The sequence below is a fragment of the Platalea leucorodia genome, assembly GCF_965183815.1.
Source record: "Platalea leucorodia genome assembly, chromosome: 7".
Taxonomy (NCBI): domain Eukaryota; kingdom Metazoa; phylum Chordata; class Aves; order Pelecaniformes; family Threskiornithidae; genus Platalea; species Platalea leucorodia.
This window is the reverse complement of record NC_138829.1, coordinates 38,552,835-38,571,508: the sequence shown is the minus strand read 5'-3', so window position 1 is coordinate 38,571,508 and position 18,674 is coordinate 38,552,835. Positions and strand designations below refer to the sequence as shown.

General features: G+C 40.7%; 1 protein-coding gene across 1 annotated transcript in view; it reads left to right on the top strand.

Moving 5' to 3' along the window:
* The window catches only part of PLEKHH1 (pleckstrin homology, MyTH4 and FERM domain containing H1), a gene marked incomplete at both ends in the record, with an annotated part of 47,421 nt that overhangs the window by 20,440 nt on the left and 8,307 nt on the right, over positions 1 to 18,674 (top strand). The window contains 15 exon segments of the mRNA XM_082317115.1: positions 368 to 456; positions 993 to 1,143; positions 2,151 to 2,290; positions 3,069 to 3,179; positions 4,702 to 4,788; positions 5,793 to 5,954; positions 6,932 to 7,012; positions 8,019 to 8,198; positions 8,330 to 8,438; positions 9,379 to 9,491; positions 10,164 to 10,340; positions 11,175 to 11,272; positions 13,814 to 13,991; positions 14,405 to 14,560; positions 17,232 to 17,332. Of these exon segments, the coding sequence (XP_082173241.1) occupies positions 368 to 456; positions 993 to 1,143; positions 2,151 to 2,290; positions 3,069 to 3,179; positions 4,702 to 4,788; positions 5,793 to 5,954; positions 6,932 to 7,012; positions 8,019 to 8,198; positions 8,330 to 8,438; positions 9,379 to 9,491; positions 10,164 to 10,340; positions 11,175 to 11,272; positions 13,814 to 13,991; positions 14,405 to 14,560; positions 17,232 to 17,332 (1,933 nt within the window).

The following is an 18,674-nucleotide window of genomic DNA, read 5'->3' as shown; positions in this document are numbered from 1 at the left end:
TGCCTCTGCGTGTCTGACCTGCTTTTAGTCTTGTGATTCACCACCACCTTCCCCTGTTATGGCTTTTACCTGTTTGGACATGGTGCCCTGGATTGCCATTGTACCATGGGGAGCACAGGGTGGGTAAGATGTCTTACAGGCTATGTGGAGGGAGCATTGCAGCTGTCTCTGGGAGTTGTGTGTAATTAATAACACATCTCCTGGCCTTTCTCAGGCCAAATGGTCCAGGATGGCAGTCCTCCATTATTTGATGTCCCAAGAGGCTACATAGGTTCTTACACGCATACATGTACCTCTCCATTAAAACCTTCTCCTTTTCACCAGTTTGTATTATTCGCTCTCTTGCTCTCTCTCTGAATTTTCCCAGTTTCCAGTTTCTCGCGTTCAACTTCTGGGCCATTTACCTGTCTCATCTACAGAAATGTCACAGTGCCAGTCTACACTACACTGAAGGGGGTAAGGAGTTACCTCACTTTTCCTCTTACAAAAAGCATGGGCCAGGGCTGCCAGTAATTTGAGAGAGAATGGGCTGAAGCTGTGCAGCGAAGGAAAGAAAATTAGAGAATGCCAGGAAGTACTGGACACCAAAAGAATGCAGGAGTAGCAGGTGATAAATGTATTTAGGAATACAGGACATTGCAGCAAGTTTTGGTCCAGGAAGCTGCAATGTGCACTATGAGGTTGCAGAAACCTAGGGGGTGATAGGGGGTGTAGCCTAGAGAATGAAATGGAAGAAGGTTCTTGAGAGCTTACGGGGAAACACGGGGCTTGTGGAACAATAGGAGGGTGTAACCAGAGGAGACCCAAACAGATCAGACTAGAGAGTCCAGTTTGGAAGTTCTCAGACTAGAAAGGAAGGAAATGAGGAGCCCTGGGACAGTAGTGGGCAAGGCAGTGTGAAAATGAAGGGCCTGCATTGATTGCTCTGTCTTCTTATTGAGCAGGGATCGTCCTCTTCCCTCACACACTGACCATACAGGTCTGTTTTCCAGAAAGCCACACAGATCAGCAACGTGCCTTTCTTAGATGAGTCTTCAGGCTCTGATGATGACTGTGGCTCCCATGCCAGCCTCAGGACTTCTACTGCTGGATCCGAGAACAGGAAAGCTAGCGTGCCAGGCAGCCCTCGTGCAGTGAAGAGAGGTAAAGTGGGAGTATTGCTACTGAGCAACATGAACTCTGTCATCATGGGTGAGGCAAGATGTTCTGAACAGCATCATCAGTGACAGGCAAATGCTCAGCCTTCGTGATGCTAATAAGGAGTTCTCGCAGAATGTGTGCAGACATCAACAGCTACTCAATAGAAACCTGTCCTCTTAGATGGGTTTTTACCGCTGGTAGATTTTCATCCAGGTAATTGCTAAGCTAAGACTGTGGGAAGGATTGATCTCCCAAATTCATCACATATCCAGTGCAGCCACCCACATACCTTTTCTGTGACTTCTCTTTGTAAGCAAGCTAGTACTGACACATTAACGAAAATGTCTTTTTATCTCTGTCACTGGCTGATAATTTCTTGACCAGTAAGCAAATGTTTCCTATCTTTGAGAGGTATCAGGTAATTTGGGTCCTGGCTAGGACAATTTTTCTTGACTGCTGGGAAGATTAAACTGGATCCTTGAGTGGAATTTTCATTACAATTGGTAGTCGATAAAATAGAATCCCATTTCATGTAGTCTTAACTTCTGTTGTGATGCATTGGCTGATGTGTCCATGCATTGCCATGGACCAGTGGTGGAAGATTCACAGAAAGCAAAGCCCCGTTGCTGGTGAGGGAGCCTTTTCTTTAGTTTGAATGAGAGAGGCTTGAGGCCTTGTAACGGATGTTTCCAAGCTGAATACTTTAGATAACAAGTCTGTTGATTTTTTTTTTTTTTTTTTTTTTTAGTATTTTTTTACTCTCTGTTTATTCAGCAACAAATTTATGTCACTGTCAGTATCCAAAACTCACTCTCACTACTTGTCTTCCTAGGAAAAAAAAAAGTCTCAGAAGTTTAGTTAGTGGGGTTTGAGTTTCCAAAGTCTGATCTGATTTGTTCTTCTTGAACAAAAAAGCCTTAATGATGAACTCAAAAACTTTTTCAGTGTGCAGCATTCAGCGCATGCTTCTGTCTACCCATGATTCTCATTCTTTCCTTTATTTTGAACAGGTGTATCTATGTCCTCACTGAGCTCCGAGAGTGACTATGCCATCCCTCCTGATGCCTACTCCTTGGATGGTGACTATTCAGAGCCAGAACATAAGCTACAGCGAACATCTTCCTATTCCACTGATGGTGGAATCTGCACTGTAAGTCCTGCTACCTCACAGTTGTGAAGAGATGCAAACAGATACTTGGCCTTGAAAGAGAAAAAGCATAACTACAACATACTGAGTTATCCCCTGCAAAGTGATGCTCTAACAGACTGGGCTGTTGGTCCAGCTAGTTTGTATCAAAAGACACTATCTGATGCTTCAGAAGAAGGTGCAATTTCTGTTACGTGATTAGATAAACGTACAAGCATCAAGGGCTCTGTTCTTTCCTGATGACCTGTACTGGTTTCCTGTAGTTGTATTCTACTTTAATGATGGCCTTACACTTTTGTGACAAAACAAATTTGGAAAATCAGGGAAAGGAAGGAGAAAGGATAGAATATTTTGGCCTACAAAAAGAACTCAAACACAGGCACCATTAAATTCTGTACTCTGGAATGTAAGAGATCAAGCAGACAAGGAACAGGAGTCTAATCATGGCTTAGAGCCAGCCTTCACTTTTATTTGGAAAATTATTGCTATGGTAGGAAGACAAATAAGTTTTCAGTGCATCAGTCAATCAGTGACATGATCTTCAGATGCCTCCTTTACTAAAGCAACACAATGTGGTATTTGCAACTACACAGATAGTCTAGGACTCTCTCCAAGTTGAGCAGAGAGCACTGACCTTGGATGGCTGCTGCTCCCATCTGGCAGAGTAAAGTGGAAAATGGTGGAGATGCAGCAAGTGTCTGAGCTTGACTTCAGCACTCGTTCATTTGTGTGTTGAGAGGTGCAAGATAACCTTCTCTCCCTCTTGCTCTTTGCCCTCCAGGAACCCATGGAGAAATCGGGTTACTTGCTGAAAATGGGCAGCCAGGTGAAGATGTGGAAGAGACGATGGTTTGTTCTAAGAAACAGACAAATCATGTACTACAAGTCTCCAGTGAGTCACTGGGATACATTTACTCCTGTGTGGAGGCATAGTTCTGGAGGCTGTCTGCAGAACTGGTTCCAGGCTGATACCACTGGCAGAGTGGGCAGCCATGGGCAAGCTTCCCCCAAAATGTCCTGCCAAAGAGATTTATGTCTGACCCACAGGTTCAACCGTGGGTCTCTGCATAGGCAGGGAAGCTCCTTCTGGTGGCAGTTCCCAGGAGATTAAAGGTTGTTCACAAGGACAGAAGCTTGACATCTAGTGGTTAACTTCGTACAGATGGTGAAAAGGAGAAGGCATACCATGGCCCAGCTTTGGTCATGTTTAAGATGAAAATAAAGGAAAAATAAATTACAGTACCAGGAGGGCACAGATACATACTCATCAGTCAGTATACAGGGCTCTGAGGAAAACTACAACTTTCAAGGGGAAGAAAGCTTGATTCTTTAATTTTTCATGCTCCCACATGGACATGGAAGTATTAGAAAACTAGGGTAAAATTGAAAATAAGCTTTCATGCAAAATGCTGTCTTAGAATGGTCAATGAAACAATATTGAGAGAGCATGTTTGTACCTTCAAACCTTTCCAAATACTTTTTATAACTCACAACTGTTTCAAATGAAGTTATGTTATTTTAAAAATTCTAGCAGTATGCACTCAAAATTTGTATATATGATAAAATATATTTATTTTAGCCTTCATTATTCCGCTGCACTTAGCTACCTTATGGAGAATTATATTTAGGGATATTTGCCTCCCATACTTTTTTTTTCTGAACACAGCAATTTCCTCCATACCTGCATAATTACACAGTATTTCTGTGTTTATACACATCTTTGCTTACAAGTCAGGAATATTGAGAATATTTATTTTCAACTTTTTTATTTCTTCAGTTGTTTGACAAGACAAAAATGTACTTTAGGGCACAATGCATCTTTATTTCTGATACTAGGTTTATCCATCAGAATTCACAAGCAAATTATACATATATATTATATACATACATATATATATATAAATAGTTTCATAAATATGCAGAATTTAGACTGTTGGTTGAAAGGGACTTCTGAAAGACCCAAGTCCAACGGGCACATTGAAGAGGGACTGTCACCAGCTGTAGATCAAACCACCCATGGCTTTGTCTGGCTGAATCTTGAAAACTTCCCAAGGTGGAAATCCAGCCACTGTCTGGGTACCTGTTTGGTGTTGTATTGCCTTCCCAGTGAGAAAGGGTTTGTGGTGTTTGTTTTGGTTTTTTTTTTTTTTTTTTCCCTAATGTCCAATCTGAACTTTGTAAGACAGTATTTGTCGCCGTTACCCTTGTTATATTGTCTGCCGCTACTGAGGAGACTTTTGTTTCATCATTGCAATGGGATCACACTGTCTCATATTCAACCTGGCAACCTTCAGCTGTCCTTTCCAGCTCATGAATGCAGACTCCAACCTGCACATGCATATTGTCCTGTATTTAAGTACTCTAAGACCCATCTGAGTTTTTTTTCCAAAAGATGTTTGCTTTTCTTTCCTCAGAGTGATGTTATCCGCAGACCACAAGGGCAGATGGAGCTGAATTCCTCATGCCAAATTGTCAGAGGTGAAGGGTCCCAAACATTCCAGGTAATTCTTTTTGGTCCTGCAGATAACCACACACTCGGTGGCTGGGTGAGAGAGCACTTATCTCAGGCTGAATGGTACTGTACGTCTCAATTGATATGAGCTAACTTTATCTGGCCCCTGTGTTTCTTGGCACAAGCCAGGCAGTTAGTTTAATAAATGGGGAAAGAGCTAAATTGTAACCCAAATACAGCTTTTTGAAATGGAAAGAAATTCTCCTTTAGTTTAGTTTAGTTTTGTTTTACACCATAGCACTTCCCTTTTTTGCAGTTAGGACTGAGAGCTTGAAATCTGTGGGGAAAAGTGATTCTTAGAACAATTAAAACCAGGTAGTACCTAGGATATCCTCTTTCTGAAAGACTCCTCTCACAAGATCTCCAGCCTGACTTTACATGTCTGGAGGTTCTGAGGAAACATCTGAAGTGTTGGATTCCTATTAGAATTCGACTTCCGAAGTATTGGAAGTTAGCCCATCACTGGGTTCAGTTTTAAGTCATTACTGTTAAAAGACTTCGTTATAAAGGCAGCATTAAAGTTTCTCTCATACTCTGACTGAAAGGCACATGGCCTGACCTGTGAGCTACCTTCTGCTCTTATGAAGTTGCTAAGGCTTAATACTATTAAAAGCATAGCATCTTTCCTCTCAAAGAGTCATGAGCTATTGAAGGCAGAATGCAATACAAAGTGAAAGCAGCAAAAAACCCCATTTATGTAGCCACCTTTAAAATGAAAAATTACCAGCAGCACTGAGGAACAAGAAAGGATGAGAGAGGAGACAAAGCCACAATATCCAACAGAAACAGCAAGAGAGCTCATGAGACTTTGATTGATCTGAGTTTCAGTTCTTTCACTTGGGCTTTGCGGGTTAGCACCTTTTTTCTTACCCCCCAAAAAAATCCCTCCTGAACCACCAAAAAAAAGTCTGTATGGGATAATGAAACTCAGCAGCTGAAGAAAAGATTTGTAGGTGTGCAGATTTTATACTTACTCACTGCTTTTCCTTCCAGCTCGTGACAGAAAAGAGAACCTACTTCCTGACAGCAGACTCTCCCAACATCCTGGAGGAATGGATTCATGTCCTACAGAGTATCCTGAGAGTGCAAGTGACTAGTCCTGTTGGTGTTCCTCATGGTGATGCTAAACCTACTGTGAAAGGTTGGCTCACCAAGGTAAAATACTATTTCTTACTTTATTCAGTTTAGCTCAGTATTGACAGTGTACCAGCTTCTTGGTTTGCATGGTAAATGTCAGCAAGAAATTAGTATTTTAATACTCCCTAGAAGAGTGGGGAAAGAAAGAAAAGTGGCAGTAGATTTCTGTATTTCAGAGAGAGGAACATTTGTGTAAATGATAACGAATGGGACAAACAAGGCTACTGAGAGATTCTGACTTTGTCAAATAGTAAGTAATAACAAATATCTAGCTTATGTATGCTTTTCTTCAACAGAATTCACAGCATGTCATAGTAAAAAAAACAAAACACAAACAGGAAACGCTGTTAAATGTCACATTTAATTGATCTTAACTTGGTGATATAGGTGAGTTTCGAAGAAATGTCTTGTATGGTTCTAGGTTAGCATTTATTTCTGTCATAACAGACTGTGTGCGCATTAGTACAAAGTATAATGGCTAAAAATTCTTATGCTTTATGCCATTTCCATAGATTAGTTTTGCATACCAAGTTACTATGAATTTTTTAATATAATTCTGGTCAGCATCTAAAGATGGCTAAAGACAACCTGCATCTGAAGCTTGTTCATCTGCAGTAGGAAGCAGCTCCCTAAACTATGTGTTGACAGGTCTTTTCCTGCTGAGATGAAATGATTTGTTTTTTTACTATCTTAAGGTTATTCTTAATATTGTATTTCAGGATACAGAAATGATGGGTTGTTATGAATGAGTAAAATATTTCACAAAATCTTAGAGCCATTTCCATAAGCACCTACGTCCCACCTACTTAGGTGGGATGTACTTATCTACTTTTGGAAGTGGTGCCCTGTATATTTTGAGAGAGCTCATATTAGCATAGACCAAATAATATATGCAAGGTTTTAAGGGAGAGTTGAATTGGAAGTTGAAATCCTAGAAAATCATTCCAGCAACACTGCTGATTTTAAAACCATGTATTTCTTTGTCCTCCTTACAGGTCAAGCATGGTCACTCTAAGCTGGTCTGGTGTGCACTGATTGGAAAAACTTTCTACTACTATCGAAATCGTGAAGATAAGGTAATTCCTTTTCCCCTTTTGTTCCTGAACCCTCCTTTCCCGTTTCTCATTTCTCATGATGTTTTCTTTGCTTTTACTGCTTCTGTGTCTCGTGCTTCAAGCTCTTCCTTGGTTGTACTCCTCCCCTTCTAACAGCATCGCCTCCACAAAGAGAATCAATATTGTCTCTGATTTTTTTTTTAAAGCTAAAATGACAAAAGACTTAAAAGGTGAGTGACTGCTCTTTCTCAGATCACTGTATATCTTGTTTCTCGCTTTCTCCATTTGGTCTTGTGAAGCCTTTAGAGCAGACTTTTATACAGCAGCTAATATATTCTTCATATTGTTATGAAAATAAGTAGCAACAACAATATGGGAAGAGGGAGGTCATTTAATCAGTGTAATGTGCTTCTGTTTCTGGAAGCTTGGCCCAATGGTCTCTTACTTTGTCTTGGTGATGTTGAAACCCAAGTTTTAGAATATCAAGGAATACTGTGATTCATACTTGGGATTGACCTCTGGAGTTAGCACAGCAGATATGCTCTGTTTGTCTGAATTTACCTATTTATGTAATTTTAAAAGTACTTATTTTCCAGTAGCAAGCTGAAAGTCTGACCAGGATCAGAAAAGAGTGGCTCAAGATACTGAGCAACTGACCATCAGAAAACACATCTGGCCTTGCAGAACCTGTGATGTAAACGCAACTGACAAGTGTAATGGGAAGAAAACAGTACCTTATGGGAAAGGCCATCTTTTTATTTGCATATTCTCATTCTGACCTGTAGATGCTCTCCTAAGAAAAATAATAAATGTAGTAAGACAGTTTGTAGGTACTTTAGTTGATGAAAGCGAAGAGATTCTATAGAAATGCAAGATTACATGATTATCGTAGTTAAACACTGAATTATAGTTTACTCCTTACATTTTACAGAACTGCTAACATTTTGACCTGGTTTTTCTTTCCCAATGTTCCCCTCCATAGTGGGAGATTAGCTACACATACCTAACTTACTTCCCCTCCTTATAGTGTCCCTTAGGGCATCTGCCTATGCGTGAGTCCAAAGTGGAAGAAGTAGACCGCTCCTGTGACTCTGATGAAGATTATGAAGCCACTGGTGGAGGACTTCTCTCATCCCACTGTACACTGGTGATTCACCCACAGGACCAGAGTCCCACATACTTACTCATTCGCACCAAACAGGAGAAGGTATAAAAGGCAGTCTTTTTAGAGAGCAGGAGTCTTTTTGGTATCAGCGTACAAATGGGGAACACAGGCTGAACCTGTTTGTAGAAAACAAAGTCTGAATTGACCCATACTGTTCTCATCCTTATGCCTAGAATACCTGGCTGTACCATCTGACCGTAGCGGCTGGTAGCAGTAATGCCACAGTGGGCACATCCTATGAACAACTCATTGGAAAACTGTTGGACGCAGAGGGAGACCCTAGTAAGTAGAAACCACAAACTCTTTTCCATGGTAGCAAAGCATAAGGAAGAGTAATTTCAATTCCCAGTTTTAATCCAGCCAAAGGTGAGGGAAGGGGATTCTCAGTAGAACACCATATGATACTGTGTCCTCCCCTAGTTCCACAGTAACGTCTCCAGAGAGGATACAGGCATTGTAATGAAACTAGACAAGCCCATCATATTGTCACATCATTTATCAAAGCATCTGAAACTTCTGTAACATTATTTCAAATTAAAATAAAGAACTGGAGCTTTAATTTTTCATGTTATTGTTGGTCCTGATTTTGCTTTCCTGGGAATCTTGACCATGCAAATGCATGCTCTCTCCTCTAAATACACTCACACACATTTGCCTTCACATCTATTTCTCTGTCTGCATGTATAAACCCTCACACATACATCCATGCTTGTCTGTTTCTCTTCATCTTTGATACTTGCTCATTCATGTATGTTCATGCACCATGTTCTCAAATCTGTATTAACATATGCATTCATACTTAATACTCTTTTCCTGCACGCTCACATATTCCTAGACCTATATGTGAACCTTGCGTATGGTTGAATATTGATTTGCGCTAACAAAGACCCCCATTGCAGGCAGCTGCTCTGGTGGAGTTTGTCTCTTGTTTGAAGGCACAGCTGAGCAGTTTCTCACCAGAATCCAGCTGATGAGAAGCTCTGACATAGCAGGATTGACGATGACAATAATTCTTTCTGCTGATGGCTAATGCTGCTGGTGACTCCTTGTTCATGGCAGGCTTTGTGGAAATCAGTGAAGTGGCACCAAAGATAAATGTGGCCTCGTGCAGTGCTGCTTCCTCGGGTGCTTTGCCTTTTCAGCAAGGCTCCTTTTCAATGTGGACCCTGTTATCTTTCTTCTGTTTCTGACACTGCATGTTTTTGCCCATCTGCTACCTCAGATTCTCCTCTGTGGAAACATCCTATGTTGTGCTACAGTAAAGACGGGTTGCACACATCCCTCACCACTCTGCCATCAGAGGCTCTACAGACTGAAGCTCTGAAACTTTTTAAGGTATTTAAAGGCACATTGCATGGTTTCCAGTTATTTTGCTCTGTTGTTGGGGCAACAACATTGGTCATGTTATTCATCACATTTACTGTCACCATTGGTTGCTTTAGACAGGCCTGCTGGGTCATTTAATTACAATAGGACAGTCAGATATTAGGTGTCATTCATTCTCAGGAAGTTTAACGTTTCCTTGTAGGGGATCTGGGTTTAGGAACAATGTCGCCCACAGGCTTTACGCTTCAAAGTTAGCCTTATCTTCCTCTCCAACAGTTGGATTGAAGGAAACAGAAACCATTTACTGGCAAACTCAGTTGTGTCAGTAAGACCAATGGTGAAGCCACTGGAGATTTGATTCTTGCACTCTACAAGTGTAAGATCCGCAGTAAGACTGAACAGTCGTAGCAAGGTAAAGCACAGGCATGGAAGGCAGGAAGCACATTTTCCCCTCGATTCTCTTGCTGACTTGTGAGGTCCTCAGGCTGGGGGAGGTTGAGTGAATTTTCTAGTTGCCACAACTAAAGAGGGAGGGATAGGAATTAAGTATTTATTCTCCTCCCTCATTTCAGGGTTATTTAGAAGAATTCATTAATTGTCTGTAACACATCTGGCGAACCTGTCCTGATCAGAGAAGAGTCACTGTATTCATGGCATTGACTAACTTCCACCCTTTTACAGTCCTGTCAGCTGTTTATCAATGTCCCTGTGGAGGCACCCTCTATTGATTACCACGTGTCGCTTGCCCAGACAGCACTGCAGGTCTGCTTGACACATACTGAGCTGCAGAATGAAATTTACTGTCAGCTTGTTAAACAGACCAGCTGCCGACAGCCCCAGAACCACTCAGTCATTCAGGTCAGTTCCTCTTTTGTGACTTCCACTCTGCAAATACTTTCTGTTTAATTCCATGTTTTTAATAATTAGCAGTGGGACTCGTTCTCATAAAATTCTGCAAATGCTAAATGTGTGCTGGAGGAAAGAGAATCTTGGCACTGATGCACAGAAAAAAACATTGAGAATGTAACTACTTGCAAAATAAATTTTAGTTTGAATTTAACCATTTACCAGTTGCAAATGGTCTATTCAGACTATATTCAGAATCAAAATCCATAGCTTGTGTTGGCTAGCTATAATTGCCACATGGTATTAATTTTGTCTTCCATTTTAGTTAATCAACAGCATGCAAATCATGAATATTACTATTAAGCATGAAATCTGATTTTTGCACTATAATTATTGGGTAAATCAAATGAATAAGTTACAGCATGAATGTAGATACTTGATTATAATATTCCCAGCTCAAATGAGAAAATAAAATCTGGTTGAAGAATAATGGGTCTGATTTGAAACAAAATTCCCCAGTGTATTCTTTGTTATGATTTGCAGTTGCAAATAGGAAAAAAGTATTAATTTAAGTTTTAATCATTCACTCAGCTCTGGTTACATTAGTCAATATTTTCAAAAGTGGCCAATCATGTAAAACACCTCTTCTTAGAGTCCAGGTTGAGATATTGAAGAGCAGCCTGTCCTCTCACCAGCGCTTTCCTTTGAAGCGTCTTGAACTACATGTCTAAAAATGACCACTCCCAAAAGCACTGGTCACCATCCAACATTTTGGTTGCAGTATTCTATGAAAGACAACAGGCAAGAAGTACAGAACAAGAATGATGTGCAGTTTTATGTTCACAGTGCTGGCAGCTCCTGGCTTTGTGTGCTCCTCTATTCCTGCCTCAACATCACTTCCTCTGGTACATCAAACAGCACTTGCAGCGACATGCAGACCCCAGGTAAAGACTGCAACAGCACTTTCTTCTGCTAAGCTGATTGCCTTTTGCATTCACTACTGATAAAGACGGAAGCAATTTTGTAACTCACAAACTCACAGTAGAGGGAGGGGACAGAAGGTTCCCAATGGTATCAAGCTGCCCCTCTTCAGTCATTCACGTTAATTTGCCACTTATAGTAAGCTAGTTCACAGAACTGAGTGACATATTAGCAAAAGAACTTTTTGCAGATATAACTGGAGCTACATAGGGATGTTTTTTGCTGATGCAGCTACTTTCTTTTATTGACAGAAAAACAGAACAAAGTAATTATTTAGAATGAATTATTAGAATTTTAGGTGATTATATTCTGCTGTCAGGTTGGCAGGCATACTGACAGAACAAAAGTGAGGCAGAGAAAAACGCAGGGAACCGTTAAAAGTTAGGAAAAACTAACAAACCTGAAATATATACTAGTACTGTTTTCTGTTACCTCTTTAGTGTGTAACACTTTGCTCTGTAAGAAAACAGTGCAAGATCTACTGTAACAGCAATAAGTTGTTCTCCAGTGTTCATGCTGTGCTCTTTGTTTCCATGGTGATCTGGTCTTCAGCATATCTCACTGTGTCCTTGGTGGGGAGGTCACAGCTGGAGATGTCTAGTTGTCTGTTGCAAGAATATATTGTTGCTAAGACATAGGTAAAAGAGTGGTTTCATTTCAACCAAATATTCATATTAAAATATTCAGCCTAAGTCTGCCTTGAAGTTCAAGCTACAGGTCTCCTGGTATTGCAAGGGAAATCTGTGTACCCCTTCAATCAAGGGGTTTTTTTTATTTTCTTATATGCTGCCTCACATTTCTATTTCTTCTCAGAAGCAAAAATACAGATATCAGGTGCTCCTCGATGTTCAGGCTCTCTCTCCATTGGCTAAGGCAACATGTTAGGGATCTTCTGGCTAGTACTAGAAACCATCTCTTCAAACTTGTGCATTACCAGCTCCCAAACTGGCCCATTCAACTCAGTAGTGGAGCTGCTCTACTGTTAGGGACTATTGAATTTCATAAGGATGTGCTGGGCTCTGTGAAACTGATTTAGTGCATCAGTTTCAAGCATTACTATGCTGATGGTCTGCCAGGTTCTTATCCCAGAAGTACCTTTATCAACAAATAAACTTTAAGCAGAAGCAAAGAGGAAATGTATTTATACAATCCAGCTATGAAACAATTATGAGGGCTAGAAACAAACATACAGAAATTATAGCAAATTGTGCTTAGATTCATCTGTAGTTTAGATTACATTTAGAGCAGTTGCTAAATGAGACTTAGCTTAGCTCGTTCTGCCTAACCTTAGGAATACTTATGTCTCTTTAGATGGAGCAGGTATGGCTGTTTCTTGACCAGTTAAATAGATATGCTTTCCCTGTTTCACACAGCAAACAAGACACTAGAATGTTTACACTGCATAATGCCTATGGTCTAGATTTACACTAGATCTTCATTCTAGGTATTGCTTTTCATGAAAAGTGACCTTAGAGTATATATCCAATCTCTAAGAGAGGAAGAAAAGTAGGGCACAGTTCTAGGTTAGAAGACACAGGGCTCAGGAGCATTTGGAAGCCAGACATAACAGCTTCTCGTTGAAGCAAGATTCTTCATTTGAAAACTGTTCAAACGCATTACTGGGGAGGTGAGCAATATATTGCTACAGTGAAAAGCCAGAGCTCCTGACTTCCATGTTGCTTGCAGGGATTTAACTGGAGATTTAATCGTGTACTGAGCTCCTGAAGGCATCTTGAATGGAATTAGTTTCCCCTGCAAAGTGATAGTGCAGTTATAAATCCATATAAATCCTTCCGTTTCGGAACTTATTCAATATACACATTCTTAACATTTTTGCAAAAGGTGTAATTGACTGTTCCTGCCTGGCTTTAGAGATGCTTATATCCTTTTGGTGCTATTCAGTGGAGCACTCTCTTCAGTAGACAGTAAACTGATGATATTAATAACTGCCCCTATACTATAATGAACTACCAACAAATCTGAGCCTGCTTTGAATCTCTCGAGTCTCTTGTTTGGCAGATAGGGTTAATACATGGAAACTTATAATTTGTATAACCATGTAAATTGATAAACACAACTTATATAATCCTGCAAGTGAGACTAATGCATTACAACTTATCATTAATACTTATCAGGACTTGACATGATAGTAACTAAATTCCGCTGTCATGACAGTGAGTTTGAGGGTGAACTGGTCTTGGTTTAATGGATACTATGATGGCAACAGGGTACAGAAGAGGATGTTCCTATACTACTTCAGTCCATCTAGGAGCAGGGGATACTCTTGCACTTCCCAGGGAGTCCATTGTCTACCTTAATTTTACAGATCCTTGGAGCTCAGGTTTGTGTTGTAGCTTTTCACTTGAGCTGTTAGTCTGTTGAGATGAACTAGTATATCTGCACAGAGATGTATCTTTGCTTGAGCAAAAGCCTGAGGGAGGAATTCTGTAGTCGTGGCACTGGAAATGGAAGAGGACATGGCTTATCTCCACCTCTTTGCCTAGGAGTGAAATAGGCAAGTATGCCATCTACTGCCAGAGATCAGTAGACCGCACTGTGCAGACTGGCGAGCGCGAAGCCAAGCCCTCCCGGATGGAGATTGTGTCCATCCTGCTGAGAAATCCCTACCACCACTCACTCCCCTTCAGCATCCCAGTGCACTTCATGAATGGAACCTACCAGGTGAGCCACCGCAGCTGCCTTTCTTCCGGGCACTAGAGGACTGCACCATAACCTGCCTTTTTCATGTGGGTGGGTGGCACCATGGTGTTTATATGTATCAGATATTGGGAGATAGACACTATTTCTCCTCCTTGCCATTTTAGCCATTTTTCCTGAGAAAATGAAAGGAATCCAGCCCCAGCTCTGCAGGTCTTAGGAAGAAAAGGTAGCTGGAGAAAACAGAGAGATGTCTTAAGTGTCTCAGTACTAGAAAGAATGTAATGTGAAGGGAGACAATACGCAAGTGCAGTTACTGGAGCTGGCCGTCAATCATGAGACACCAATCTGTAGGAAACCAGGCTTCATTAGTTGTGATACCCATCAGTATCATGTTTCTTGAAAGTTATCCTCAATTAGCTCCTCTTCAATTGCAGGTTGTAGGTTTTGATGGTTCCTCAACAGTTGATGAAGTCATCCAGCGACTGAACCAGGAGACAGGAATGAGGAAGCCATCCCACATGGGATTTTCTCTGTTCACAGATGATCCTTCTGGCAGGAATTTGGAACACTGTCTGCAGGGCAACATGAAGGTATTTTTTTTCCCTCTGTTACATTCAGCATACATCTTTGAAGAGCTGCTAAATGGCTAATAATTTTTTCTTAATGCAGCAAGATCAAATATACTTGGATATTGTCTATCTAAATTAGTATTCATAGATGAGATATTAATTCCTACACTTGGGTCACAACAACCCCATGCAACGCTACAGGCTTGGGGAAGAGTGGCTGGAGAGCTGCCTGGCAGAAAAGGACCTGGGGGTGTTGATCGACAGCCAGCTGAATATGAGCCAGCAGTGTGCTCAGGTGGCCAAGAAGGCCAACAGCATCCTGGCTTGTATCAGAAATAGTGTGGCTAGCAGGACTAGGGAAGTCATCGTCCCCCTGTATTTGGCACTGGTGAGGCTGCACCTCGAGTACTGTGTTCAGTTTTGGGCCCCTCACTACAAGAAGGACATTGAGGTGCTGGAGCGTGTCCAGAGGAGGGCAACAAAGCTGGTGAAGGGTCTAGAGCACAAGTCCTATGAGGAGTGGCTGAGGGAGCTGGGGTTGTTTAGCCTGGAGAAAAGGAGTCTGAGGAGAGACCTTATTGTTCTCTACAACTACCTGAAAGGAGGATGTAGCAAGGTGGGGGTTGGTCTCTTCTCCCTAGTAACAAGCGATAGGACGAGAGGAAATGGCCTCAAGCTGCGCCAGGGGAGCTTCAGATTGGCTGTTAGGAAAAACTTCTTCACCGAAAGGGTAGTCAGGCATTGGAACAGGCTGCCCAGGGAAGTGGTTGAGTCTCCATCCCTGGAGGTATTGAAAAGAAGGGTAGACCTGGTGCTTGAGGACATGGTTTAGTGGTGGACTTGGCAGTGCTAGGTTAACGGTTGGACCTGATGATCTTAAAGGTCTTTTCCAACCTAAATGATTCTATGATTCTATAATTAGCTCAATCTAATCCAAGATACTAGTTAAGACAAAGCACATTCTGTTTTAATAGGTGATAAATTGGTCAATTTTTAAAAAGGTCTTTAACTCAGATTTTAGCACATATTAAAGTTTAATTTGTCTTGACTACAAAATTAAAACATGACTGAGCTAGCTAGCATGATCAGATATCACAACTAACATCAAATGTGACACTCCTAATTGAGACAAATTTATGTTAGGCTGTGAATCTCTTGGCATGTCTGTATAAATCTCATCTATTGGATTATGAAACATCTCATTGCTATCTCCAGATAACTCAGGCTTTCATTATTGATGAGCATACTGAGGGGAGAAAGCTCTACTGAGTATGCCTTCACTTTAAAAAAGAGAGGAGTGCCTCAGATCAAGGGAAAAGGAAAAGCAGATAAAGTTTTAACATCTGCATCTTTCATAGGGACGTTTTTACCCATGCTACAGCTGGATGACTGCCTTAAGTGAGCAGGCTAGCAGCCATGAATGAGACATATCAGATTTTGGTACAAATCTGGGAGAATAATTTGTCGTACAGCATTGATGGAGGAATAGTGGTAGTGGGCCACTTTGAAGAGCCCTGATACCTGTAAGGAACATAAACATTCAGTTTTACACAGCATAAAATTTCACATTGGGCAACAGAGGGAGAAGATGCCAATAACTTTAAATTAGATGGTTTGAAGAGGAAACTACCACAGACAGTGCCAAATTATATACTTCACTTTCATGGCCTGATATAGATCAGATAATCTGGAGTTTTGCTGGTAATTGAACCACCATTTGGAGAGATATTAGAGTAAACGAAGGAGCTTGAGGCAATCAAAGGCATCACTTTTACTGGTTATTAACTGGTTATTATTTACTTGCCAAGGCAACCTCAGTAACACCTTAAGAGAGGATTAGGATATCTGATTATGTATTTCATGTTGCTTCTTATGTTCACATTCCTTTTATTGTGATGCTATCAAAAGAGAAGTAGGGGCCTTTATTAGACCACTTGTAAAAGGACTGGAATAACCAAGAGAAGCTGAATGGAACCAAAGAGATTATCTGTGCTGTTACTAAAATTATGTCTGAGCTACAAAGTTGGAATCTAGGACCAAATGTTCCCAAAGTTTGGACATTCACATCCAAGGGTTTGGTTTAGCCAAGCATATAGACAGCTGCTATTCAGAGGATATGTTAGTGCTTTAGTTTGGCTCAGGAGGGCACTTTTGAAGCAAACCTACCAATCATTCCTATTAACCATGCTTGGATTCACGTTAAGGAGCAACCCTAGAGAGCATGAAAAGGACTCTTTTTACATGAAACATGAACTGGAAGATGTGATCCAACATAGTTGTGGGCTTTCAGGCCATTTGATCAGACTAAAGCTAGTCCAAGGGAAAACCCTTTGAAACTCATGTAGTGTGGGCATAGAGTCTTAGGAACAGGTGTTTCACTGCACAGACCTGCTCCTCCTGGGCTTTGCTACCTGCTAACGTAGACATAGCCACAGAGTTGCTGCCAGACCAGAGTTCACTTACAGATGTCCCCCTGCAGATTAGAGCTGGAGTTTTCAGTTGAAACACTTTAATTTTTACATACTGTGTAATAGAAAAAGGAATTGTTTTGCCACTTTTGGCTGTGTTTATGCTGATACAGTCTATTTATCTTCTGTGTTCCATGATAATTTTTTCACTTACTTTCCCCTCAAGCCTTGACTATACGTTTCACCTCAGTTTGTCTGTCCTCTTTCCATGATATTTTTTAAAGATCTGTGATGTCATTTCTAAATGGGAACAAGCCTTGAAAGAATTGCATCCTGGGAAATATGAAGGTGGCACAAGAATTGTGAAGTTGACCTATAAGAACAGGTACTGTGCTTCGTTGGTTGGCCTCACTACTGCTGTTAATTAAACGTTTCTAGACTGGATATATCTCTGTAGATGGCCAGTAATTTATAGTGCTGTTAGTGCCAAAACTATTTTAGCTAAGATGCGTTCAAATCCTACATGAGATGTGATGACTTTTGTGTGTAGTACATGTGTAAAAGTGGGTATATGGCCTAGAGGTAAAACCCAAAACACTTCGCAATAGCAGAATGGACTTAAAATGGGTTAAGAACTAGCTGTAGCGCAATAAGACATCCTTGGCACAATTTCATTTGCCTAAATCCTAAAACACAATTAAATAATACGTGTTAGGTGAGAGGAAGAGAGACCTGGGGGAAAAATCACCAGTGAAAACGAATATGCTGAAACTTCAATTAAGTGAAGAATCATAAAGATGAAAAAGATACAAGAACAATGTTCTAAATGGCAAGAACTGTCAAGGAGACATGTAGTAGCAGTGCCCAGACTATATAAAGAAAGAAATGTTGAAAGATGACAAGAGATAGTAGAGAATGAAAGTATGAGACAAAGATCTAAACCAAAAATCGTAACAAGTTCATCATTTATAATACAGACAGGAATTCTGAATTACAGTGAATGAAGAACTGTGTATGAGAACAAGGAATGGCTTTCTGCATATGAATTCTGTTTAGAGCAAAACAAAGGCCACCCCAAAACCAAAAGGAGATAAAGTTCTGTATCAAACGTATGAAGGTTTTGTTGACTGTAATGGTGGAAACAAATTTCTGTGAACTTTGGTAGTTGGTGTAACAGAGGTAGAAGCAGGAATTACTGCTTTTGACCCAGGAGGCAGTATTTGTTTCAAGAGTGAAACTTTGCAGTATTATTTTGTTGGACTGGAATGTGCTTAGACTGGACAGCAAGGATGCTTTGATAAGGTCTTTCCAAGGTTGGGCTGTTCTAACACCAAGGACTCTGATAAGACCTGTGTAAGGTCACTATGGTCCTAACGGTGGTGTTAATCTTAGATTGACATAAAAATAAACAAACTGGTCCACTGGAATGAATATCTTGTGTGGTATTGTGGAATATATAGTCATAGATGCAGCTGTAAATTAATATTTTAATTAGACGGTGTGGGCTGTAAATAGGCATGCATGAGGAATGGTTCTGGGAAGCATTCCCCAAGCTGCTGTCTTCAACCCCCATTAGTCATCTTGCTATACCAGGTCAAAGAAATTGCAAGTCTGAAGGGAATAAAAAATAGTAGGAAGCTTTGATTTACAAGAATGCTTCGTCAATTTTTGAAATAAAGCCTGCTAATTGGGTCTCTTATTTCCTGCTGAAGCAAACTGAAGACTTT